The following is a 19,966-nucleotide window of genomic DNA, read 5'->3' as shown; positions in this document are numbered from 1 at the left end:
TACACTAGACCAGTATGCCAACATTACTTGCAGTCTCTCCCAGTGCAGAAAAGAAAGGGTTTGCTCTGCTGAATTAGAATCATAGAATCAGTCAGGGTTGGAAGGGACCACAAGGATCACATTTTTTTAATGCATTTTGAATCAGTCAGGGTTGGAAGGGACCACAAGCATCATCTAGTTCCAACCCCCCCGCCATGGGCAGGGACACCTCACACTACATCAGGCTGGCCAGAGCCTCATCCAGCCTGGCCTTAAACACCTCCAGGGATGGGGCCTCAACCACTTCCCTGGACAACCCATTCCAGGGAATTGAGGGAGCAAAGTTTGGCAAGGCTTTTCTTAACAAATAGAAGCAGGGTCTTCATCTGTAGGTATGGATAGTGCAGAAGATGTCCTCAAATATAGCCCTCAGATGGTCCCTCATTAGGGTAAAACACTTGGTCAGGCTCTGGAAGAATAAGTGATTGCACAAGAGTTATCACACAAGCTCCTAGATAAGTCTCCCAGATGTGTCACACAGTGAGGCCTCTGCAACTATGACCAACATAAAGAACCTTGCTGCAAAGGGTTGATTCTAAAGGCCACTGCCAGCATTTAAATGAAGCTCCAATTACAATGCAGAGACTTGGCTATAGATGCTTCAATTTATAAATAATGAATTTGGGAGTTTATTCAGGCTAAAAAAGCATCCATTAAAAATGGAAATCCAGTGCAAATCAGTGGAGCAAACCACTAGAAATATGGAGGAAAGATAAACAATGCTAATAAATTATTGAAGCTTATAGCTAAGAAAGCCTTAAGAAAGTCAGAGCAATTATTCATCTGTAAATGGGGCAGTGAGAGGAGATAATGGGCCTGAATTCTCCTCTGTAAAACTCTCAGGGACTCCACTGATTAGGAAGGAGTTGCTTAAAAATCTGCAGAAGTGGTTGCGATTTGGTCTGGAAAATGCTGGGAACTTGACTCAATGGCCTAACCAGAAAAGCCTTTTATTGTCACTGTTTATGAAGTCCTGCCTGTGGCAAAGATTCCTGCTACTGCCCTAAGAGGTTACACAAATTCTTATAGTGAAGGACTGAGGAGGGTACACTAGAAGACTGTGCAGGACTGTGCAACTCCTGAGGAGGATACACTAGAAGACGGCTGCTTGCAACTGTGGAGAGCCTGATTTGCTTAGTTTACAAATCACAAGAGGGTTTTCTTCCATTTCCAAAGCCCAGCCTGAGATCAGAGCAGTGAGTGCTCCACCTGGCTTACAGATCAGTGTCTCCAAGGAAGAATTTCACCATCAACTTGCCTTTGTCATTTTGGGTTTGTTTTTTTTTTTTTTTTCTCCCCCTACTTGGTCTTCCTCAGCTGCATTGCTTTCGTTTTGCTGACAGCTTTACCTTTCATTTGTTGTTTAGCTGTGTGTGAGGGTTCAGAAGATGCATGCAGATTGTAGTCCTTGCTTGATTTATGGCACCTTCTGCAAGCAACCAGGTGCTCCAGCAAGCAATGCCAACACACAGAGATCACTATGTGTCAGCAGACTCCAGCAACCACCCCTGGAGGGACACAGGGCTGGTGTTAGTACAGCACCTGCAGGTGGAGGGAAGAGATTTTAAATTATCTGTCTTTGGGGTAGGATCTGTTTTAAGGTCCCCTGGGATGTGTTTTGAAGTGGTGTCAGGGTCAGCTAAAGCATGTAGGTGGTTTTGTACACATGCCTATCAATCAGTGAGCACACTTCTAGAAGAAGTGGCAGAGAAATTTATGTAGGGATCCTAATGGCATTCATTACTGTGGCTGAGGCACAAAGTGACCCAGATTCCCACATTCATAAAAATGGAGAGTGCTCTGATCTGACACCTCCAATTGAGAGATATTCTGCTTTTGCTCAAGCTGCCAATTCCATCTGCAAGCTGCTGGGTTTGGGCCCATGTCTGAGGGAGATGCAAGGCACAGCACACACTACTTCTGACAGGGGCTGATTGTGTATGAAGGTCATTTGAAAGAGAGCAGCTGATCTTCCAGCACATAAATCTTCATATAGGAGGTTGGATAGAGATGTGGACATTTGCCCATCCTGCTCAAAATTCACTTCCATCTTCACGTCAACTTCATAAAAGTTGCATAAATGGCAAACCTTGGAAAGCATTTAATACCTCTAAAAGGACGAACAGCAGCTAGCAAATATTCCAGCAGCTCCTGAAAACAATCTCTAGGCACAAACGTTTTCTTTGACATCACATTAGGGGTTAGAGGTACTGGTACTGCCAAATCAATAGCCTCCTTTTTACTTATGCCTCATTTTTCCCCATGGCCAGCGCTGCTCTGACCTCAGTTCTCAGGTCTTTTGACCCACCAAATTGAGTTGCTTCTAATTTTTTTTTAACTAGACAGCCCCCCAAAGCATTGGATTGTTACTTTACTGATGCAAATGTAGAAGCAAAGCAGACAATTCAGTTTGACCTGGTCACAGACTCAGTTACAGCTGGAGGCTACCTCTGAATTATTTTTAGCATAACAAGAATATTCTCAAGAAATTCAGCAGTTTCCAACTGGTAATATGTGAAAACTTGTTACAGGCAACTGAACATTTCCCTCAAGCATTCCCTTTACAGTTTACAAAGAATCTTCCAGGTGCATGTTCACTTCTGCATATTGAGCCCCAAGTACTTTAGTAAAAAAACCACTGGCAAGAAAGTCCATAGAAACAGCCCATATCTGAAAAAATTTCTGCCAAATTAATTTTGTGGCCTTACATTCAGTATCAGAAGAAAGTTTGCTCCATCAGGATGCAAATTTTCAAGGCTCTAGCTTATGTTCAGCTCCAAGCTGGGAATTCAGCACTCTTAGGCTGGCTCCACACAAACCTTGATGCAGGGACAGTCCTCAGGTGGAGCTTGGATGTGTTAAGGGCATGATGCCATTGCTGCAACGGAAGAGAGCAGGAGTCTCCCTTGGACCTATAGGTACCAAGTACAGACACACTAACAGAAATTAGAATAACCATTGGACACTCCTCCTTGTAAAGCTCACATAAGACAAATTCATTTTCAGTTCATTGCCCAAAGGCAACAGTCAGGCTGAAATCCCAGGTTACCTCCTCCTACATCCTTCTTGCTGTTCCTTACAGTGCAATCTCCTTCAGGCTTCCAGCTTGTATGTACATCATGGGCTCTGCCCAGTACTGCTGATCACAACAGTGATACTCAGATCAGACAATGAGAACTTTTTTTTTTTTCTTTAATTTATGTGAACTTGCTTTGATGCTTAAATAAGAGAAAAACAGCAAAACAAAATTAGGCTTCTATCTGAACTACTCAGGAGAATACAGCAAGCTGCTCCAGGCTGTCAGATACAGTTGTAATTAGGTGCTTTTAGAAGCACACTATCTATTTTTACCTGTTATTTCATGTGCATGCTATATTTATTGTGCTGAACACATTATGCCCCTGACACACTACTGCAGATTTCTTAGTATGCTTTTGTCTAGGTGCTGTTGTTACACAGATGTTGAGATCTGGAGACAAACCAATTGGATTCTGACATTTATTTATCTTCTTAGAGCGAATCTTTTTTTGTCTGGTAGATATGCAGGACTCCTAAAGAGCTGTTATGCTGCATCATGCTAATCTTCCTCAGTTCCTGGATTACTGACCTAATGCACAGTGACAGCCCTTACAGTGCCATCATCTTGCACCGTGGTAGGCTGCTGGCACACGTGTGTGCCAAAGTACACAACCTCTGCACATCAAACCCACTGTGCCCTCCCTCCAAGAACCCCCCAAAACAAGCTGTCCCTGTGCAAAGATACTCTCAAATTGTACCCACTGCTGAGATAGCTGGGAAAGCCCTCATTGCCTGTAGAAAGTTGTATTTCACCCTAGAAGAGCAAGGAATCATGGAATCATAGAATCAGTCAGGGTTGGAAGGGACCACAAGGATCATTCAGTTCCAACCCCCCCTGCCATGGGCAGGGACACCTCACACTACATCAGGCTGACTACATCCAGTCTGAATCTCCCCACTTCCAGCTTTATTCCACTCCCCCTAGTCCTATCACTACCTGAGATCCTAAAAAGTCCCTCCCCAGCTTTCTTGTAGGCCCCCTTCAGATATTGAAAGGCCACAATAATGCCCTCTGCCTAAAAGCTCTCAAAAACCCATGAGGTTTTCACGGGAAGAAATCTGAGCCAGCTGCTAGCTCTCTTGAGGCAAAGCAGATGCACCCCAAAAGCAGAGGTTTGCCCCTCCTTGGGCTGTACAAAGCTATTCCCTGGGCTGTGTTAGCCCTAAGAGCTGAAAGTTAGAGCCACAAGTTCACACCCTGGCTTCAGTTTTCTCTCTGTCATGCCCACTTCAACCCTTCCCACATAGAAAAGAAGCAGCAGAACAAGGCAGTAATTCTTTTCCTTTCCCAAACAGCTAGAAAATGAGTAGCTACCTAGTTGTAAGAATGCAAACACATCAGAGCTTCCTGCTAGGTCCTGAGAAGCACTTCCATGGCTTGTTTAATTAACCAGCCTTTCCACTTTTTGCAAGATCCTCCAGCTCAATCCTGTGTCCTCAGCTCTCCACCCACCTGAAGGGCCTGAACTCAGCTGTGTGCTTTCATTGCCTAAGCACATTTCAGCTTGCACTGCTCAATTAGCCACTGCACTCTGGTTAATTAATCCCAGTTTCTCATTGGAGGCCCAGATGAAACCTCTCCCAGTGTCTTAGCTAACAGCTCCTTTTTTTCCAAGATGCTTGCATGTCTGATGCCAAAAAAAGGGCCTCTTCTTTGGCTTTTCTGGATGTTCCATTTAGGACTGAAAACAAGAATAATTTTTACAGATCTAAAGAGATATAGCACAGAGCTTTCAAGGGGAAGCATCAAAGTTCAGGAAAGGAAAGCAACTAGAGACTCTAGGGAGCTGGTTACAATATGGCAATGATGAGTGACCTTTAGTTAATTATTCTACAGAAATATTACTAATGCTGCTTATAGAAATTCAGAATCAGGCTCATAACTCTAAGTTGATACCCCTGACAACACCAGGCAGCCTTCTGCAGAGGCCTTCCCTTTGAAACACCCTGCTAGGAGCTCCTGACCTGCAACCCAGCTTCTAAAGAACAAAGACCTTTGCTGTACCTGCTGCTCTCTGAGCTGCAAGGCTGACAAGTGCTGCTTTCCAAAAGAAAAACAGGTTTGCAGACCCTGACCCTCTAGCTGACCTGACCTCAGAAGCTGCAAGCACTGGGAAGGTGATTTTATAGCCTGTCCTGGCACAATGTCACTGTGAGAAAAAGCTGCACCTGCAGGAAAACCACAGCCAAGCATGGAGAATAAAGCAAGGGTAGTATCAACTATTTCACCTTTTTTAACAATTCTGTGGGTTGGGTTTTTTTGGTTAAGGGGGAGAGAGAGCTGCAGTGCGAGTCCTGTGTTACAGGGAACGTCCTCACTACCACAGGAGGGGCTTGGAAAGTGAGAAAAAGCCACAGGGTGCCACAGAGATTTTTCCAAGTTTGTGGACATCTGAGATGTTCTGTTGTCTTTGTATGCCATATATGTGAGAGTCATGGGAATTTGAAATAGGCAGTAGAGCAGGAAAAATATTTTTTTTAGCTATAATATATCAACCTAAGACTACAGAGCAGCTCTTTCGCTCATTCATAATTTTAATATGCTGAAATGCCTACATTTTAATCTGTCTGACTACCAGCTTTTAAAGTATTTGTTTATAAATCCCTGAGAAGAAAGACATAAAATGAAAGAAATGACAGCTTTGAATTATAGCTGTACTGAATATTGTCATAATAAGTTCTCTCCTCAACCAAAAGGGCGATGAGGGATTCCTTCTGCACCACACCATGTTTTCACAAGTCAAGTACAGCCACTTGCTCGATTTATAGCTTATTTTGGGGCTGAAAGTCTCCACTCATATTACCTGAACTCAGCTGAACATGATTCAAAACTGTTTGGTTAAGCACACCTTTTCTATCTAGTTAATTTAAGGCTGAGATTTTTCTGGGTTGTACAAGAGCTTTTGCTCCTCAAGTCAAAGCCACTGATGTATCTAATTCCCCTGGGCAGTTTTCAAACCAGAAGAGCTGTTGCTCTACAGCTTGTTTCTGCAGCTATAATTGCAAGAGGAAGGGATGCTGAGATCACAGGACCTCAGGATGTTAGGGGTTGGAAGGGACCTCTGGAGATCTTCGAGTCCATCCCCCCTGCCAGAGCAGGACCATAGAATCTACTGCAGATCGCACAGGAACGCATCCAGATGGGTCTTGAAAGTCTCCAGAGAAGGAGACTCCATAACCTCTGTGGGGAGCCTGTTTCAGAGTGCTCTGTGCTTATAGTAAAGAAGGTCTTCCTCATGTTGAGGTGGAACTTCCTGGGTTGTAGTTTTTATCCATTGCCCCTTGTCCTACCACAGGGCACAAGTGAGCAGAGGCTGAATGTTCTTTCCTGACACCCAGCACTGAGATATTTATAGATATTTATTAGATCCCCTCTCAGTCTTCTCTCCAGTCTAAAAAACCTTTCCTCATAAAGCAGTGCCCTTAATCATCCTTGTAGCCCTCTGTTGGACTCTCTCTAGTAGATCCCTGTCCCTCCCGAACTGGGGAGCGCGCAGAACTGGATGCAATATTCCAGGTGGGGCCTCGCTAGGGCAGAGTAGAGGGGGAGGAGAATCTCCCTCAAGCCGCTGGACAGACTCTGATCGTCAAAACACTGCTTCCATATGAAAGTTCAGCCATTTCCAGCACCACAAGCCTTATCAGAGGTGTAACAAATATGAATCACTGATTCCCTACCTCAGCTTGATGTGCTGTTGCCACAAAAGGGGATGGCAATTTGAACAACTGCCCCTGGAATACCTGGCTGGTGCACACAGCTTCGCTCTGGCAAGATTCCCGGCGGGAAATGAATCCGTTTGGACACGAGGGCTACACATTTTGCCATATCTTTATTGCACTTTTACCACGTTGCAAACAATTCCACAAAAATGCTGCAAAAGTAAAGCCTAGAGCTGCTGAAAGCAGCTTTTTTTTTTCTTATTTTTTCTTATTTTTTTTTTAACCCCATATATGTATATATTTACACAAAACTATCAAAAGCAAAGTTGAAAAGGAGCAGCTCAGCTATGATAGTCTAGAAAGGTAAGAGCTGCCACCTCGTTATGGACAAATAGTACAACTTGTCATTTTTTACATCACTTTGTAAAACTAACGTTCAAGTATTCCTGTCAATGCACAATTAGTGAAATTCCCTTCTGGTAACTGCTGTATTTATTATTATTATAATTATAATTATAATTATAATTATAATTATTTTTTGCCTTTAAAAGTTCATAATGCCTTAACCCTTTAAATGCTGAGTAGCTGGGAGGGGTGAGGGAAAGGGGAAAAAAAAGCATTCAATTTAAATAAGATACAGTGGATTAGAGCACTTAAAGGGTTAACACAAAATCCTAAGTGGACTGTCACCACAAATAAAAGTGTGAGTCACAAAACTATGCCATCCCTCTTAGTTCAGTTTGGTAGGTAGGTCTGGGGTTTCATAGATATGCCATGTATAAATACAAAATATTAAGTAAAGGCCTCCTTTCTATACAAAAAAAGGACAGGAGGTGTTTTGCTATCAGACTGTTGTCTGTTAATGACCCGAGGATTTTCAGAGTCTTTTCATATCCTCTCTTTAGGAACTAATGAAAAGCATCACATTAGACTTTAACTTTTCTTAATGAGCTAATCCTTTTGCAGAGTCTACATTTTACCTACTTCAGGAACAATTATATCTCATTTCTGAATTCACTGAATTCACAAGTGGCATACACAGTCTTTTGCAAGACTTTTTTTTTTTTTTCTTTCTCTCTTTTTTTTGTTGTGGGGTGTTTTTTTTTTTTTTCCCACTCTTTGAATCTTCTTTACTTGGCTGGTAAAAACGTAGCCTTGCGATTTCACTACCTCTCGGTCGTGACAGTGTTAACCTCAGCGTTAAAGTCATTTTCAACCACATTCTCATAGCCATCCTTTTCTATACAGTCACTAACAGCCTTGAGGACAATCCGCAGCCGCCTGTCCATCGCCTCCAAGTGAGGCTGGTAGAGAATGGGAGCTATTTTATCTTTTAGTAAAGATTCCTTCATCAGGAGACTGAGTTTGTATTCCTCCTTGGCTAACAACTGTAAGCGCAGATAGGTCGACTTCCTTATTCTAAGAGAAAAAAGGAGAAAGAAAAATGCAAATCAGTAGTTTCATCACTAGGGATCCTGACAGGGCTAAAAGGCTTGTGGTCAGCACAGCAATAACAGCATAAAAACTTTACTGTATTGTCACATTGAGAGTGCTGAAGTCCCCCCCACCGACAATTTAAACCATCACACTGTGTGATCTGAAATGCTGAGAAGCAGGCACTGAAACAGTCCTAAGCGGCAGCTGATGTCACCTAGCTAGTGACCTTTGGGAGCCCTCAGTGGTGGAAAGGTTTTGGAGCACAACTCTACAGTCCAGTGCCTTACCCAGCCTTCATGCTCCTCAGCTGGGTAAGGCACCAGCTGGACCTGAGTCACATTCATCCTGGCAGTGACATGCATGGTGTCTGTGACAGGGAGCTGGGATGTGGCTGACGGCAGCAGAGGCTCGTGCTGGCTCACCTTACAGGGATGCCCAGAGCGTCTGCAGCCACAGAGCTAGTTGTGCAGAGCTGAAACTCTAAATGTCATCTGTGCTCTCTGAAACTCCTGGCCACGGGCACTGAGGAAAGCAGTTGTGAAGCACTTGACCCATCTGGGGGAAGTTTTGCCATGACTTCCATGGGATGGGTATTTTGTCATAGTAAAGCCTCTCTCACAACACCTCACCACCTGTGTTCCTGATCTCAACAAAGCATGGAATGTGTTAGTGCCAGTGCTCAGGACTAGCTTGGGACAGGCTCCCTGGGCAGGATGGTAACATCTCATCCTCTGCATGGCATGCCACATATGATTCACTTGAACATTTCAGTCCTGTTAGTGGAAACAACTGTATAAACCAGGAAACAACTCTGGAGGTGAAACATACCTGCAGCACTGGTTTAAAGGCACCAATATGGAAAGTTCGTCATGGGAATATTTTCCAAACCTATTTAAAAACAAGAACAAGAACATGACAAAGACTGCTTTAAAGACTTTCTCCTTTGCCTTTTTTTGCTTTTCTTTTATTTTTTTTTTCTATCAGAAAGATTATTAAAGGTGTTTACCCTCTTCCATTATCCAAGTGGATAATAAATGTTTCATTTCCAAACTTCTCAAAGGTTTCATAGTGATGTCGATCCATGTTACCTACAGAATAAAGAGGGAAAAAAAAGTCCAGTTTCACTCTGGCTTTCTGCTGGGAGCAGGTCAGGGCAACACAAAAGCAGTGAGAAACTCCTCACTGCTCCCCAAACATGACAGCGGTGTAGGGCAGTGAAAGCAATGAGTCTGCTCATTTCATGTGCTTCTACTGTAAAAAGCCTGAAGGGTGCAGGATTGGAAGATGGGCTGTCATGGAGTCACCATCCCTGAAGCTCTTCAAAAAACTTGTAGATGTGTTTTAGCTGGCATGGTGGTGTGGGTTGATGGTTGGACTTGATGACCTTCAAAGTCTTTTCTGACCTTAGCAATTTTATGATTCTATGCCTTTGGGAGCTTTTCAAGCTCTCTGGAGCTTTTATATTTAAGCTCTAGGGGACCCATAAGGAGACAAAATGAACCTTCTTGCCCTCCAGCAATCACTCCTGGGGTGTGCCAAGGAAATCCCTCTCAAGCACAATGACATTGAACCAGTTATAGATGCCACATACAGCTTCTGAGCTATGATTTGGCCTCCTGTTGCAGCCTATTATAAATATCTCAGCAGTGGCAATGGCAGAGAATATGTCCATGCTGAGGGAGTTGGACTTGTTCAGCCTGGAGAAAAGAAGGCTCTGGGGAGACCTTAGAACAGCTTTCAAGCATTTGAAGGGGGCTTGCAGGACAGCTGGAGAGGGACTTTTTAGAAAGGTATGTAGTGACAAGGCAAAAGGTAATAACTTCAAACTGGCAGAAGCTAGATTTAGATTAGACATTAGGAAGAAATTCTTCACCATAAGGGTGGTGAGGCACTGGAACACGTTGCCCAGAGAAGTGGAGGCTCCACTTGAGGCCTTGAGGAACCTGGGCTAGTAGGAGGTGTTCCTGCCTATGACAGGGGGTTTGAAACTGGGTGATCTTTAAGGTCCCATCCAACCCAAATGATTCTATGATTCTATGACATGTGTCTGAGGATCAAGTGTGTATGTTGGCACCCTATAGGTATACTCCAGGTGCAACATATGAGAATGTCCCAGTGTTAACCACTGAGAAGGCTTAGAATAGGTCACCATTACCTGCTTGTTAATGATTATTCTATTCTGATCAGGTTACAAAGAAAAAAACTTTCTGATATGCACCACAGTTGCTTTGTGACTAAGCAACACCTCCCTTTTTTCCCTGCTTCTTACAGTTTATAGAACAAGCAGCAGTGAATGCTACTGCAGCTTGAAAACAATGTGCCAGAAATGAACAGTCCTTGAATGTGCATCCAGGAGTGATACATTACAATGGTAAAGCACTCACTAAAGCAAACTGTGAAGCCCTTAACTGTTGTGAAGGAGACTAGCCTGACCTGCATTCATCATCACTCTGCATTTCTGAACGTCTTTGTTCCTTTAATCTGCACTGATGGGAATACATAACCATGTAAATCTGCATTTTCTCATAATCATCTAGAACAGCACACAAAGGAAATGCAGCTTCAACCATGCTTTAGCAAACTGCTGAGCTAGGCAGAGCAGGGCAGAAAAGAAAAATGCTTCTTATCCTAATTAAAGGTTGCATTTAATTTTTGAAAGAGATGAAACATACCCATTAGGAAATCAAAAACTGTCATATCCATTATATCCAGGATTCTGGTCCCACTGTCATAGGGGGGTGTTTGTTTAACCTCTTCACAATAATCTGGATCAACTTCCCATCTGGAAAAGCCAATGTTTAGATATTTTAGGTGACATACAAAGTTTACTGAGGGTTTTGGTTTTGCTTTTGTTTTAAATATATATATATATAAAGTTACTTTGCAAAGATCTAGGTCTATCACATGAAGTAGAGGCAGCAAATTCTTCAGGCTGCTCCCAGTACTATGCAGGCAACCAATAAAGATTATGACTGATGGAAAGGAAGAAAATCACAAGATTGAAAACTATCTGGCTAATAGCTTCAAGATTTAGGAGACCAGCTGCACCATCAGTCATATGATGAGAACATCTGAGACTTATTTAGGGCTTCTAATAGCCGTGAATCTTTCTCCCTCTGATAGGACTTGGACAGGTCCCTTTGCATCCTGCCAAAGCCACTGGAGGTATCTGTCCCACGAGGGAATTACGTCACTGAAGATCCTCTCAGGTTCAGGACCATAAGCTGGACCTCCTTGCAACTGTCCCTTCCCAGGAGCTGGACTCAGTGAAGAAATGTTCTGCTAAGCCTCAATGCTCTGTGTCAGGCAAGGGCAGTAACTGCAGCACTGTTTTATTTTCCTATCACCCTTTGCAGCTGGTGAATCCTTTGCTCACCACTACTCACTCTGCTTTCTTGCGCTTGTGGTAGGAACGTCTCCAAGGGTTTCTCCAGGTTTTCCTTTTAGCTAAAGACAAATCAGGGAGGAAAGCAGCCAGAGACCCTTCAATCTGATCTGGTTTTCCACAGAGGGCGTGTTCTGTTGAGCAGTAGTAGGAGCATTCCCCATAGAAGCAGATGTTGTTGGCTGGAAATAAAGAAAAAGAGTTTCAAAACCTACCCTTAAATCAGTGTTCCAAGAATCCATAAAAGCACTGATCTGTGTATGAGCAGAAAAATTTGAGGCCCAAACTCCTGCTACCACACAGTTTTCTTCCACTGAAACCACCAGAAAGACATTCATTTCAGTGGCTGGCATCACACCCTATGCTGAATAATCTCTGTTTTCAGTCTCTTTATATTCCACCCCCTCACACCCCCCCCAAATTTTAATATTTTATTTAATCATCTCCTTTCTCCTTTCACTTTCCCAGAATGATAAATCCTTTGGGATATATTTGCTACCCAAGGCTGGAACCCTGAATCCCACAGCTGAACAGGTGGCATGTGCCCAAAACCAAGTCACCTTTCAAAATCTTGGCTCATTTCTTTAAGAACAGACAACAACATTTCATTCATTTATTTGCTAGTATGAGAAGAACTGGGAAGTTTTGCTAAGGAGAATTATTTACTGTGAAGAGCCTTGTGGGTGTGTGTGTGGAAGGTGGAAATAGCACAGATGTGACTCTGTCAGCACACATCCCAAACACAAATTTCTTCCTCCACACATCAGGTTATTCCAACAACCACAGAAAAAAAAAGAACCTGCCACAGGTTTTGGAGCATGTGTTACCTTAAAACCTCCCCAAACCTGCCACCATGTACACCCACAGGAACATCCACCCCTTTACAAGAACCCCTTTGCCATATAAATTCACTGGAGGTGGGAGGGAGCAGTTCACCCCCAAATACCATGAACATTGCACTATGAACAAGAACAGGAGCACAGTGTTGATGATCTTGGTGGTGTGCTGCAATTCTTTTAACATTGCTTTGTGCACAGCAAATGTTGTAAGAGGAAGATTCTGGCCTTTCCTCGTGGTAATACATGAAGCTGAGAAGTCACATTCCTTCTTCATTCCCCACAAGGCCTCTACATTCAAATACTGCTTCTGAGCTACTCTCCCTTTGGGCAGGATCAGCACAAATGTGGCAGGAAGGGCTGGTGAATAGAGGGAGGTGATTTTCTGCCTGTCACAGTAGACCATGTGTCTCAGAAAGGTGGACTTGCATCTCAGAGATGCCCTGCAGCATGCTGCTCTGCACACTGAGGGTTTTGGGTTTGCTTTTGTTTTAAATATCTATATCTCTATCTATGTATCTCTATCTATATATCTCTATCTATCTATCTATCTATCTATCTATCTATCTATCTATCTATCTATCCATCTATCTATCTATCAAGTTATTTTGCAAAGATCTAGGTCTATCACATCAGGTAGAGGCAGCAAAATCACACTGCTGTGATTTTTCCCTGCCCAGACCCAACCTACAGCAGGCGAAGAGGTGGCACACTGCTGGTGGGTAATGCAGGGAAGACAAGCAGTCAAGAGGAGAGGAAGCAACACCAGTCCTGGTGCTAAGGAGATAACAGGAGGGAGGGAGAAACAGGGTGAGGAGCTGAAGGAAGGAGAAGAATGTGGAAGAGCAATAAGCTTTCATGATGCTTTTGATTATATTAATCAACTGAATTATCTGAGACCAACTGCTAACCTTGGAATTGCATCATATAATTGGACTACAAGGCTGATGTGTTGCTACTTGACTGTTTGTCTCAGCTCTGTATTTCCAAGCCTCTATTGATGGCCATCAGATTTATCCAAGAAGTTATGATTACCTTACTCTGGACACAGCCTTTCTGAAACCTTCCATTGTGACTGACTCATAAGTTCCTCCCATATACCTGTGCTGAGGAACAACTCCAAGCAGAGCAGTGTATTTACACTGACAAGGTTGGCTCTTACCAGTTAAACACATCCTGTCTCAGTCCAGAAATATTTACCTTGTGGTCAAAAAACCTCCTTGAAAATTACTGGAAGAAAAGTACTTCAGGGAAGGGAAAATTAAGAACAGAAATTTAAGAAGGAAGGAAGGGAGTACTCAACAGGTCTGTACTTTTAGCTTTGTAACTAAAAGTGTTTTATGAAGCAGAATATCCTGTCTCAAAAATTACTGTAAAAGCTTTTTCTTACATGGAAGGCATGCTCAGTCCCTTAACATTTTAAAGGAACACTAGTTTGAGACTTCCCATGAGCTGAAAAATGATCATTTCCTTGGCCAATAAGCCACTCAGTTTGTCTACTTCCTACGAGCTCCAGCATGAATCTTGATGCTGCTCATTACCTGCTACACCTATTCAATTCCACACAGAAACTCCATGCATTTTTCCTTTAAAGCAGCTCATTAATATGTTACTGACAGTGATGTTTTGAAAACCTTTTTTACAAATTGCAGGAGAAAAAAAGCATTCATGGGTAGGGCAGCTCAGGAAACCCTCAACTTCTCCTTACCCACCAGATGCACCAGTTCCTGGGCCATCCCAGTAGCCCTCCCTCAGACTCACCCAATTTGTTAGTCTGAAATAAAGTGTAAAATCAACATCTAGACAAAGCCAACCTAGGGCACACCACCCTGCAGTCTATAATCTCTCATGGGTTGCCTGTTCAAAAAGGCTTTGTGGCAGACACTTGGCATGGCTTTTGCAGTGCTAACACAGGTGTCTCAGCTGCGCCTTTGATCGTCCTAGCGAAAACCAGGAGGGCTTCATGCCTCCCTCTGAACCTCCTCCATAATTCAGGATGAAAGGGAAGAGCTGTCCAAGCACCTGTGGGCACCACTGCCAGCTGCAGATGGTCTGCAAATGGGAGGATCCTACTGGGCCATCCAGACAGTCGGGATATTCTCAGTCAATAAAAACTGGAGAGAAACATCTGTGATTTATACCCTGACAAGACTTGACGCAGGCAAAATATTTTAAGGGGTTCCAGGCTGCCACAAGGGCTGACTTGCCAGAAATCACACACAGATGCTGCTTGCTGCAAGCTAGCAGAGAAGACTTAGGAGATAAAAAGAGATCCTTTATTTCTTGCATGCCTGCTGCCTTGGTGGGAAGGCCAGGCTCTCCCTCACACTGCAGCCAGGCTTTGTCTCTCCACTGATCTGAAGCTGCAGCAGGGCTTGTGCTTAAATTCAGCTGTGTCAGCATCACCTGCATGCCTGTGGAGGGAAGGAGGAACACACACAGATTTATCCTGACCACCTGAGACAATTTATCTTCCAGGGGTACTATGACCTGATTCCACCTGGCTGCAGGAAGGCAATGCTTGGTTATCAGCCACTGAAACAGTTTTGTAAAGGGCAAAAAGCCCAGCAATGCCCCTCCTGTGCTACTGCAGCTTCTGCTGCTCACTATGTAAATCTGACCTTTCAAAAAAAACAAAGGAACTACATTAAACACAGCATTTTGCACAGTGGGAAGATAAATACTGTGTTGAATAATTTGCTTCTGAATTTAACTTTGGGAACAATGAAACTCTGCTCAGTATTGTCGAGGAAAGCAATTGGGACTAATCATTTGACAGTAATCACACAGTTGTACTCAGATAAATCTTCAGGAAAGCCTGGGGGCTGTGGCAGTGGTGGCATTCACTGACACAGAGTGACACAGCCAGCACGTGTGGCTGCCTGCCCCATGCCAAGCTGTTCAGCCCTGCTCCAGCTGGGCTCTTCCAGTTACTGGAGCACCTCTCCTATGGAGACAGACTGAGAGAGTTGGGGCTGTTCAGTCTGGAGAGAAGAAGGCTCTGAGGAGACCTTATTGTGGCCTTCCAGTATCTGAAGGGGGCCTACAAGAAAGCTGGGGAGGGACTTTTTAGGATATCAGGTAGTGATAGGACTGGGGGGAATGGAGCAAAACTAGAAGTGGGTAAATTCAGACTGGATGTTAGGAAGAAATTCTTCACCATGAACTGGAACAGGTTGCCCAGGGAGGTGGTGGAAGCCCCATCCCTGGGAGGTTTTAAGGCCAGGCTGGATGGGGCTCTGAGCAACCTGCTCTAGCGTGAGGTGTCCCTGGCCATGGCAGGGGGTTGGAACTGGATGATCCTTGAGGTCCCTTTCAACCCTGACAATTCTATGATTCCATTCTCCTTATGAGCACAGACCTATGGTAATTTCTCTCCACAGCTCCTGTCCAATTTCTGGGGTTAGTGGAGGTGAAAGCATGCTCTATCTCAGGCTGCTATTAAAGAAATTAACTGCTTTGATTAATACAGAATAGACATCCTGATATGTCTAGCCTAGCTCTTATAGACAGCAGTGAGATGAAGCAGCCTGAATTACCTGGGGAAAAATTATTTCTAAGGTTTCTTAAAAATGTAGGGGAAAAAAAGAATAAAAGAGGTACCAAATATAGAAGAACACAATTCTCATTTAAGGCTTCAAGGTGCAGTAGCAAGTCTCTTTGAAATCTAAGTAGGTGACCCACATTCAGCACAGCAGGCTGAGGGTGAAATTCCAGCTAAAGAAGCAAGCCCAGTGCTTTGCTGGCAACTGCACACTAAGAGCAGGATTTGGCCTTTCAAAGGCAAAAACTGGAGGGAAAGGGGAGATGAGGTTTAATTGTAGCCTGGCCCTTCTCCTCCCATTAAAATTGCCCAGCCCATACATTCCTCTCCAATCCAGGTGTCTCTGTACAGACCCCATCCGTAAGTACACCTGCAAAAGAAGCAATCTCTAGGAATTTGTGCTCCTGCAGAGTGGGGAGAGACAGCAACAGCAGCAACACTGGCAAACCAGAAAGAAAGGGAGGTTTATACATGTTGAAATGGTCAGATGCTGGGAATTTGTAGTGTGCAGGCTCCTTCTTCATTAAAACCCAAAACTGTTCTCCCAAAGCATTAGAGAGGCAAGAGATCCTGAGTGATGTTGCAAGTGTCTGACTTTCATTATCTGAGGATGAAAGGATAAAATTCCTAATGAAATCCCCCCAAAAAATCACAGTCTGGGGATCAAAACTCCAACTAATTACAACAATTGAGAGCCAGAGTGTTTGTGTACTCATCTGTACTTTTTTTCTGTATGTCATCTTGACAGCTGAACTTTCATTCTTCTCAGGAAGAAAAGGAAAGAGTGGAGGTACCTTAAAGTAAATTATTTTGCAGAGCAATACTTTTATTGAGATTTGCATGAGAAGACATTTAGTTAGCCTGAGCAATTGGAGTGCTGGAAAGAGTCCTGAATATTTACTAAAGCAATGCATGAAAAGATCTTTCTTTCACCTGCTCAAGATACTAGCTAATTCAGAATTGCTATTGTTTGCTGAGAGGGGAAAAAAAATCCATAATTCCTTGGAATTGGTTAATATGAACAAAAACATAATGCTTACTAGCTGTGCAACATTGATTCCTCTAAGCTGCTACCTCAATCACTTCCAAAATGAAGGCTGACATCATTAATATGTCTCTTTTTTTTTTCCCCCTAGCAAATTACCATTCATTTGTAAGAGTAGCAGGGCTACTGCAGCCTGCCTTAGTGCAAAGGATGTAAAATTAATTTCAGTAATTACTGACCTAATTCCATTTCTCATGTTTAGCCCAAACTGCCTGGAAGTGCACTTTTCCTGCTGTCTGCTTTCTCTGTGAGCAGCACAGCCTAATGCATCGACTGACCTGCCTGCTCACAGCCATTTCCACCACACCACTCTGCAGCCTGCTCTGAAGCCACCACTGCCTGCAGCTTCCTGGCCCTGATTTCCATGCCTCAGGGGACAAATGAGATGGCCCAGGCATGGAAATGCTGTGAGGTTTCTTCCAACACATCCCCACACTGGTGGTTCAGGGAACACCACAGTGCATTGATGAGAATCATCAATATTTACCCTCTCAGTGTTTCCATGGCAAACAGTGGTCTCCCAGCCTGAGGGGAGAAGCTTTGTATAAAATCAATTACATTTACTGCTCATTTAGTTTTAAGAGATGCAAATGGGTGCTTGGAGAGGGATAAATTGCCAGCAGAAACCATGTGTCCCCGTGACCAGTAATTGTCATTCAGCACTCCTGGGGATGAAGATGCAGAGAGACAGTCCCACAAAAGGGAGTCCCTGGGAGGGGTCCCTCAGTAGCTTAATGCAGGTGCACAGACTAGTTTTTGCAAGAATCTATAGACTAGTTTTTGCAAGAATCTATACATGACATCTGTATTTCTCACCTTTTTAACCAGTTCTCCCACTTTTGCTGCCCCTCACCTGCCAAAGAGGATAAGTCAGCCTCTCCAGTCCTCCCCAGTCTCTCTGTTCCCTCTCCATCTGCATCCCAGGCCCTGGGACTCACCTCAGCACCTTTCTTTTTTTTTTTTTTCCTTTCTCTGTCCTCAGTCTGCTGCTCTGAGCTGCCTGCTAGACTGCTGAATTTGTTTCTAAATGCTTAATTTAAGACCTTTGTTACTTTTTCATTAAGCATTAATTAATGCCTGCCTCTTAAGATCACTATGAAATACAAGATGGAGGTTGGGCATATGCTAATAAGAATCCAACTAATTAAACTGGGGACTTGTAGGGAAGACCCCTGACAAGTAGCCAACATGATTTAAGCAAAGTCTATTGATTTAGGGAATGTAAAACTGAAATGAAAATTAATTGCTTAAGCATTTTCTTCTCCAGAAAAGCGTGATTCATAGTTAATCAAACATTTTAATTGAATTTATCTGGGGCCTCTAAATAAATTTGAATAAAGGATTATGCTTGGATCATCCCTTGGATGTCTGGAATTTCATAATGACAAGATAAAGATCTTCATCCAAACCAGCAGCCTTAAGGCTGCATTGCCACGCTCTGGCTGCTGTAAGCTGCTCAGTACTTGAGTGCAGTTTTGTAACTCTCAGCAGTCACTCAAGTTCACCCCTAAGCCTTGATACAGAACCTGGGAAGCCTAAAAGCAAGCAAACCTGCTAATCCATATTTTACTTGCTAAAATGGGAATAAAATGGCTTATATCTCAAATGAGCCAAAGTACCTAGAGCACGTAAACAGTGAGAAGATATTTTTTTGTTGGTCATTTTTATGTGTGTTTATCTGCAAAAAAAACAAGCTAAAAGAAAAAAAAAACCACAGAGTGACAGAGAGGGGAGAGAGAGAGAGAAAGCAACTGAGGCACAAGTGCCTAGCTGAAGCATGCAGAAATGTCTGCACATCAGGCTTGGCAAACACTGTCACAAGGACTGTACATGCAAAAATTGGAGCACTCATAGCACAGGGCACAATGAAATCTTTTGTAATTATGTAATGGATTTCACAAGAGAAGTTACTGGAGCAAACAACTCTCTGCTCAACTCTGTCCTGCAGAGCTGAACATAAATATAAAGCTAAAACCAACAGCCACAATCATGACTTTATCGGTGATCACAGAAGTGTGATAAACATTTTAAGAGACAAAGCTCTGTAATGAGAGGGCTCTGATTTCTGCTAACAGCAACAAATTGCAGTTACATTGGGAGGAAACTGTAATTAAGCCTTGGGATGGTGACTTTAGGGATCTGGGATAAACAGCTTCTGGCCAATCACACAGAGAGCGAGGGACAGGGAGGGACAGATCTCTGGAGATGTCTGCTCCAGATTGCCTGTTACGCAAGTCACAGCCCCACTTCAGCAAAGCACATTTGCACGCAGCTGAAATAATATGAGTTAGGCTCCCTGGAAGATAGCTGTGTGCTTTAAATTGAATATTCTTTCTCTGAGAATATACCTAAGCATGTATTAGCTCATAGCCTCCATCTCAGTATCCCAGATGCCAAACAGAGATGGCACTACTTTCTCCCAGCCTTTGCTCATCTTTAGCTGCTCCAGTTGTGTATTCTGGTGAGCTGGGCATGGTTTCACCCTGTGTGTCTGTAACATTCCCTCCCTGTAAAGCTGGGCATGGTTTCACCCTGTGTGTCTGTAACATTCCCACCCTGTAAAGCTGGGCATGGTTTTACCCTGTGTGTCTGTAACATTCCCAACCTGTAAAGCTGGGCATGGTTTCACCCTGTGTGTCTGTAACATTCCCAACCTGTAAAGCTGGGCATGGTTTTACCCTGTGTGTCTGTAACATTCCCTCCCTGTAAAGCTGGGCATGGTTTCATCCTGTGTGTCTGTAACATTCCCTCCCTGTAAAGCTGGGCATGGTTTCACCCTGTGTGTCTGTAACATTCCCTCCCTGTAAAGCTGGGCATGGTTTCACCCTGTGTGTCTGTAACATTCCCAACCCGTAAAGCTGGGCATGGTTTCACCCTGTATGTCTGTAACATTCCCAACCCGTAAAGCTGGGCATGGTTTCACCCTGTATGTCTGTAACATT

The 19,966-nt window shown here is 43.5% G+C and overlaps 1 protein-coding gene across 1 annotated transcript in view; it reads right to left on the bottom strand.

Moving 5' to 3' along the window:
• Positions 1–7,943: 7,943 nt before the first annotated feature.
• The window catches only part of FAM20C (FAM20C golgi associated secretory pathway kinase), a 64,786-nt gene continuing 52,763 nt past the window's right edge, over positions 7,944–19,966 (bottom strand). Inside the window, 5 exon segments of the mRNA XM_054391110.1 lie at positions 7,944–8,196; positions 9,043–9,102; positions 9,221–9,302; positions 10,887–10,996; positions 11,601–11,781. Coding sequence (XP_054247085.1) covers positions 7,944–8,196; positions 9,043–9,102; positions 9,221–9,302; positions 10,887–10,996; positions 11,601–11,781 — 686 coding nt within the window.

This window comes from Indicator indicator, chromosome 22 (genome assembly GCF_027791375.1).
Source record: "Indicator indicator isolate 239-I01 chromosome 22, UM_Iind_1.1, whole genome shotgun sequence".
In the NCBI taxonomy this organism is placed as follows: domain Eukaryota; kingdom Metazoa; phylum Chordata; class Aves; order Piciformes; family Indicatoridae; genus Indicator; species Indicator indicator.
This window is presented reverse-complemented; position numbering and strand designations above follow the sequence as displayed.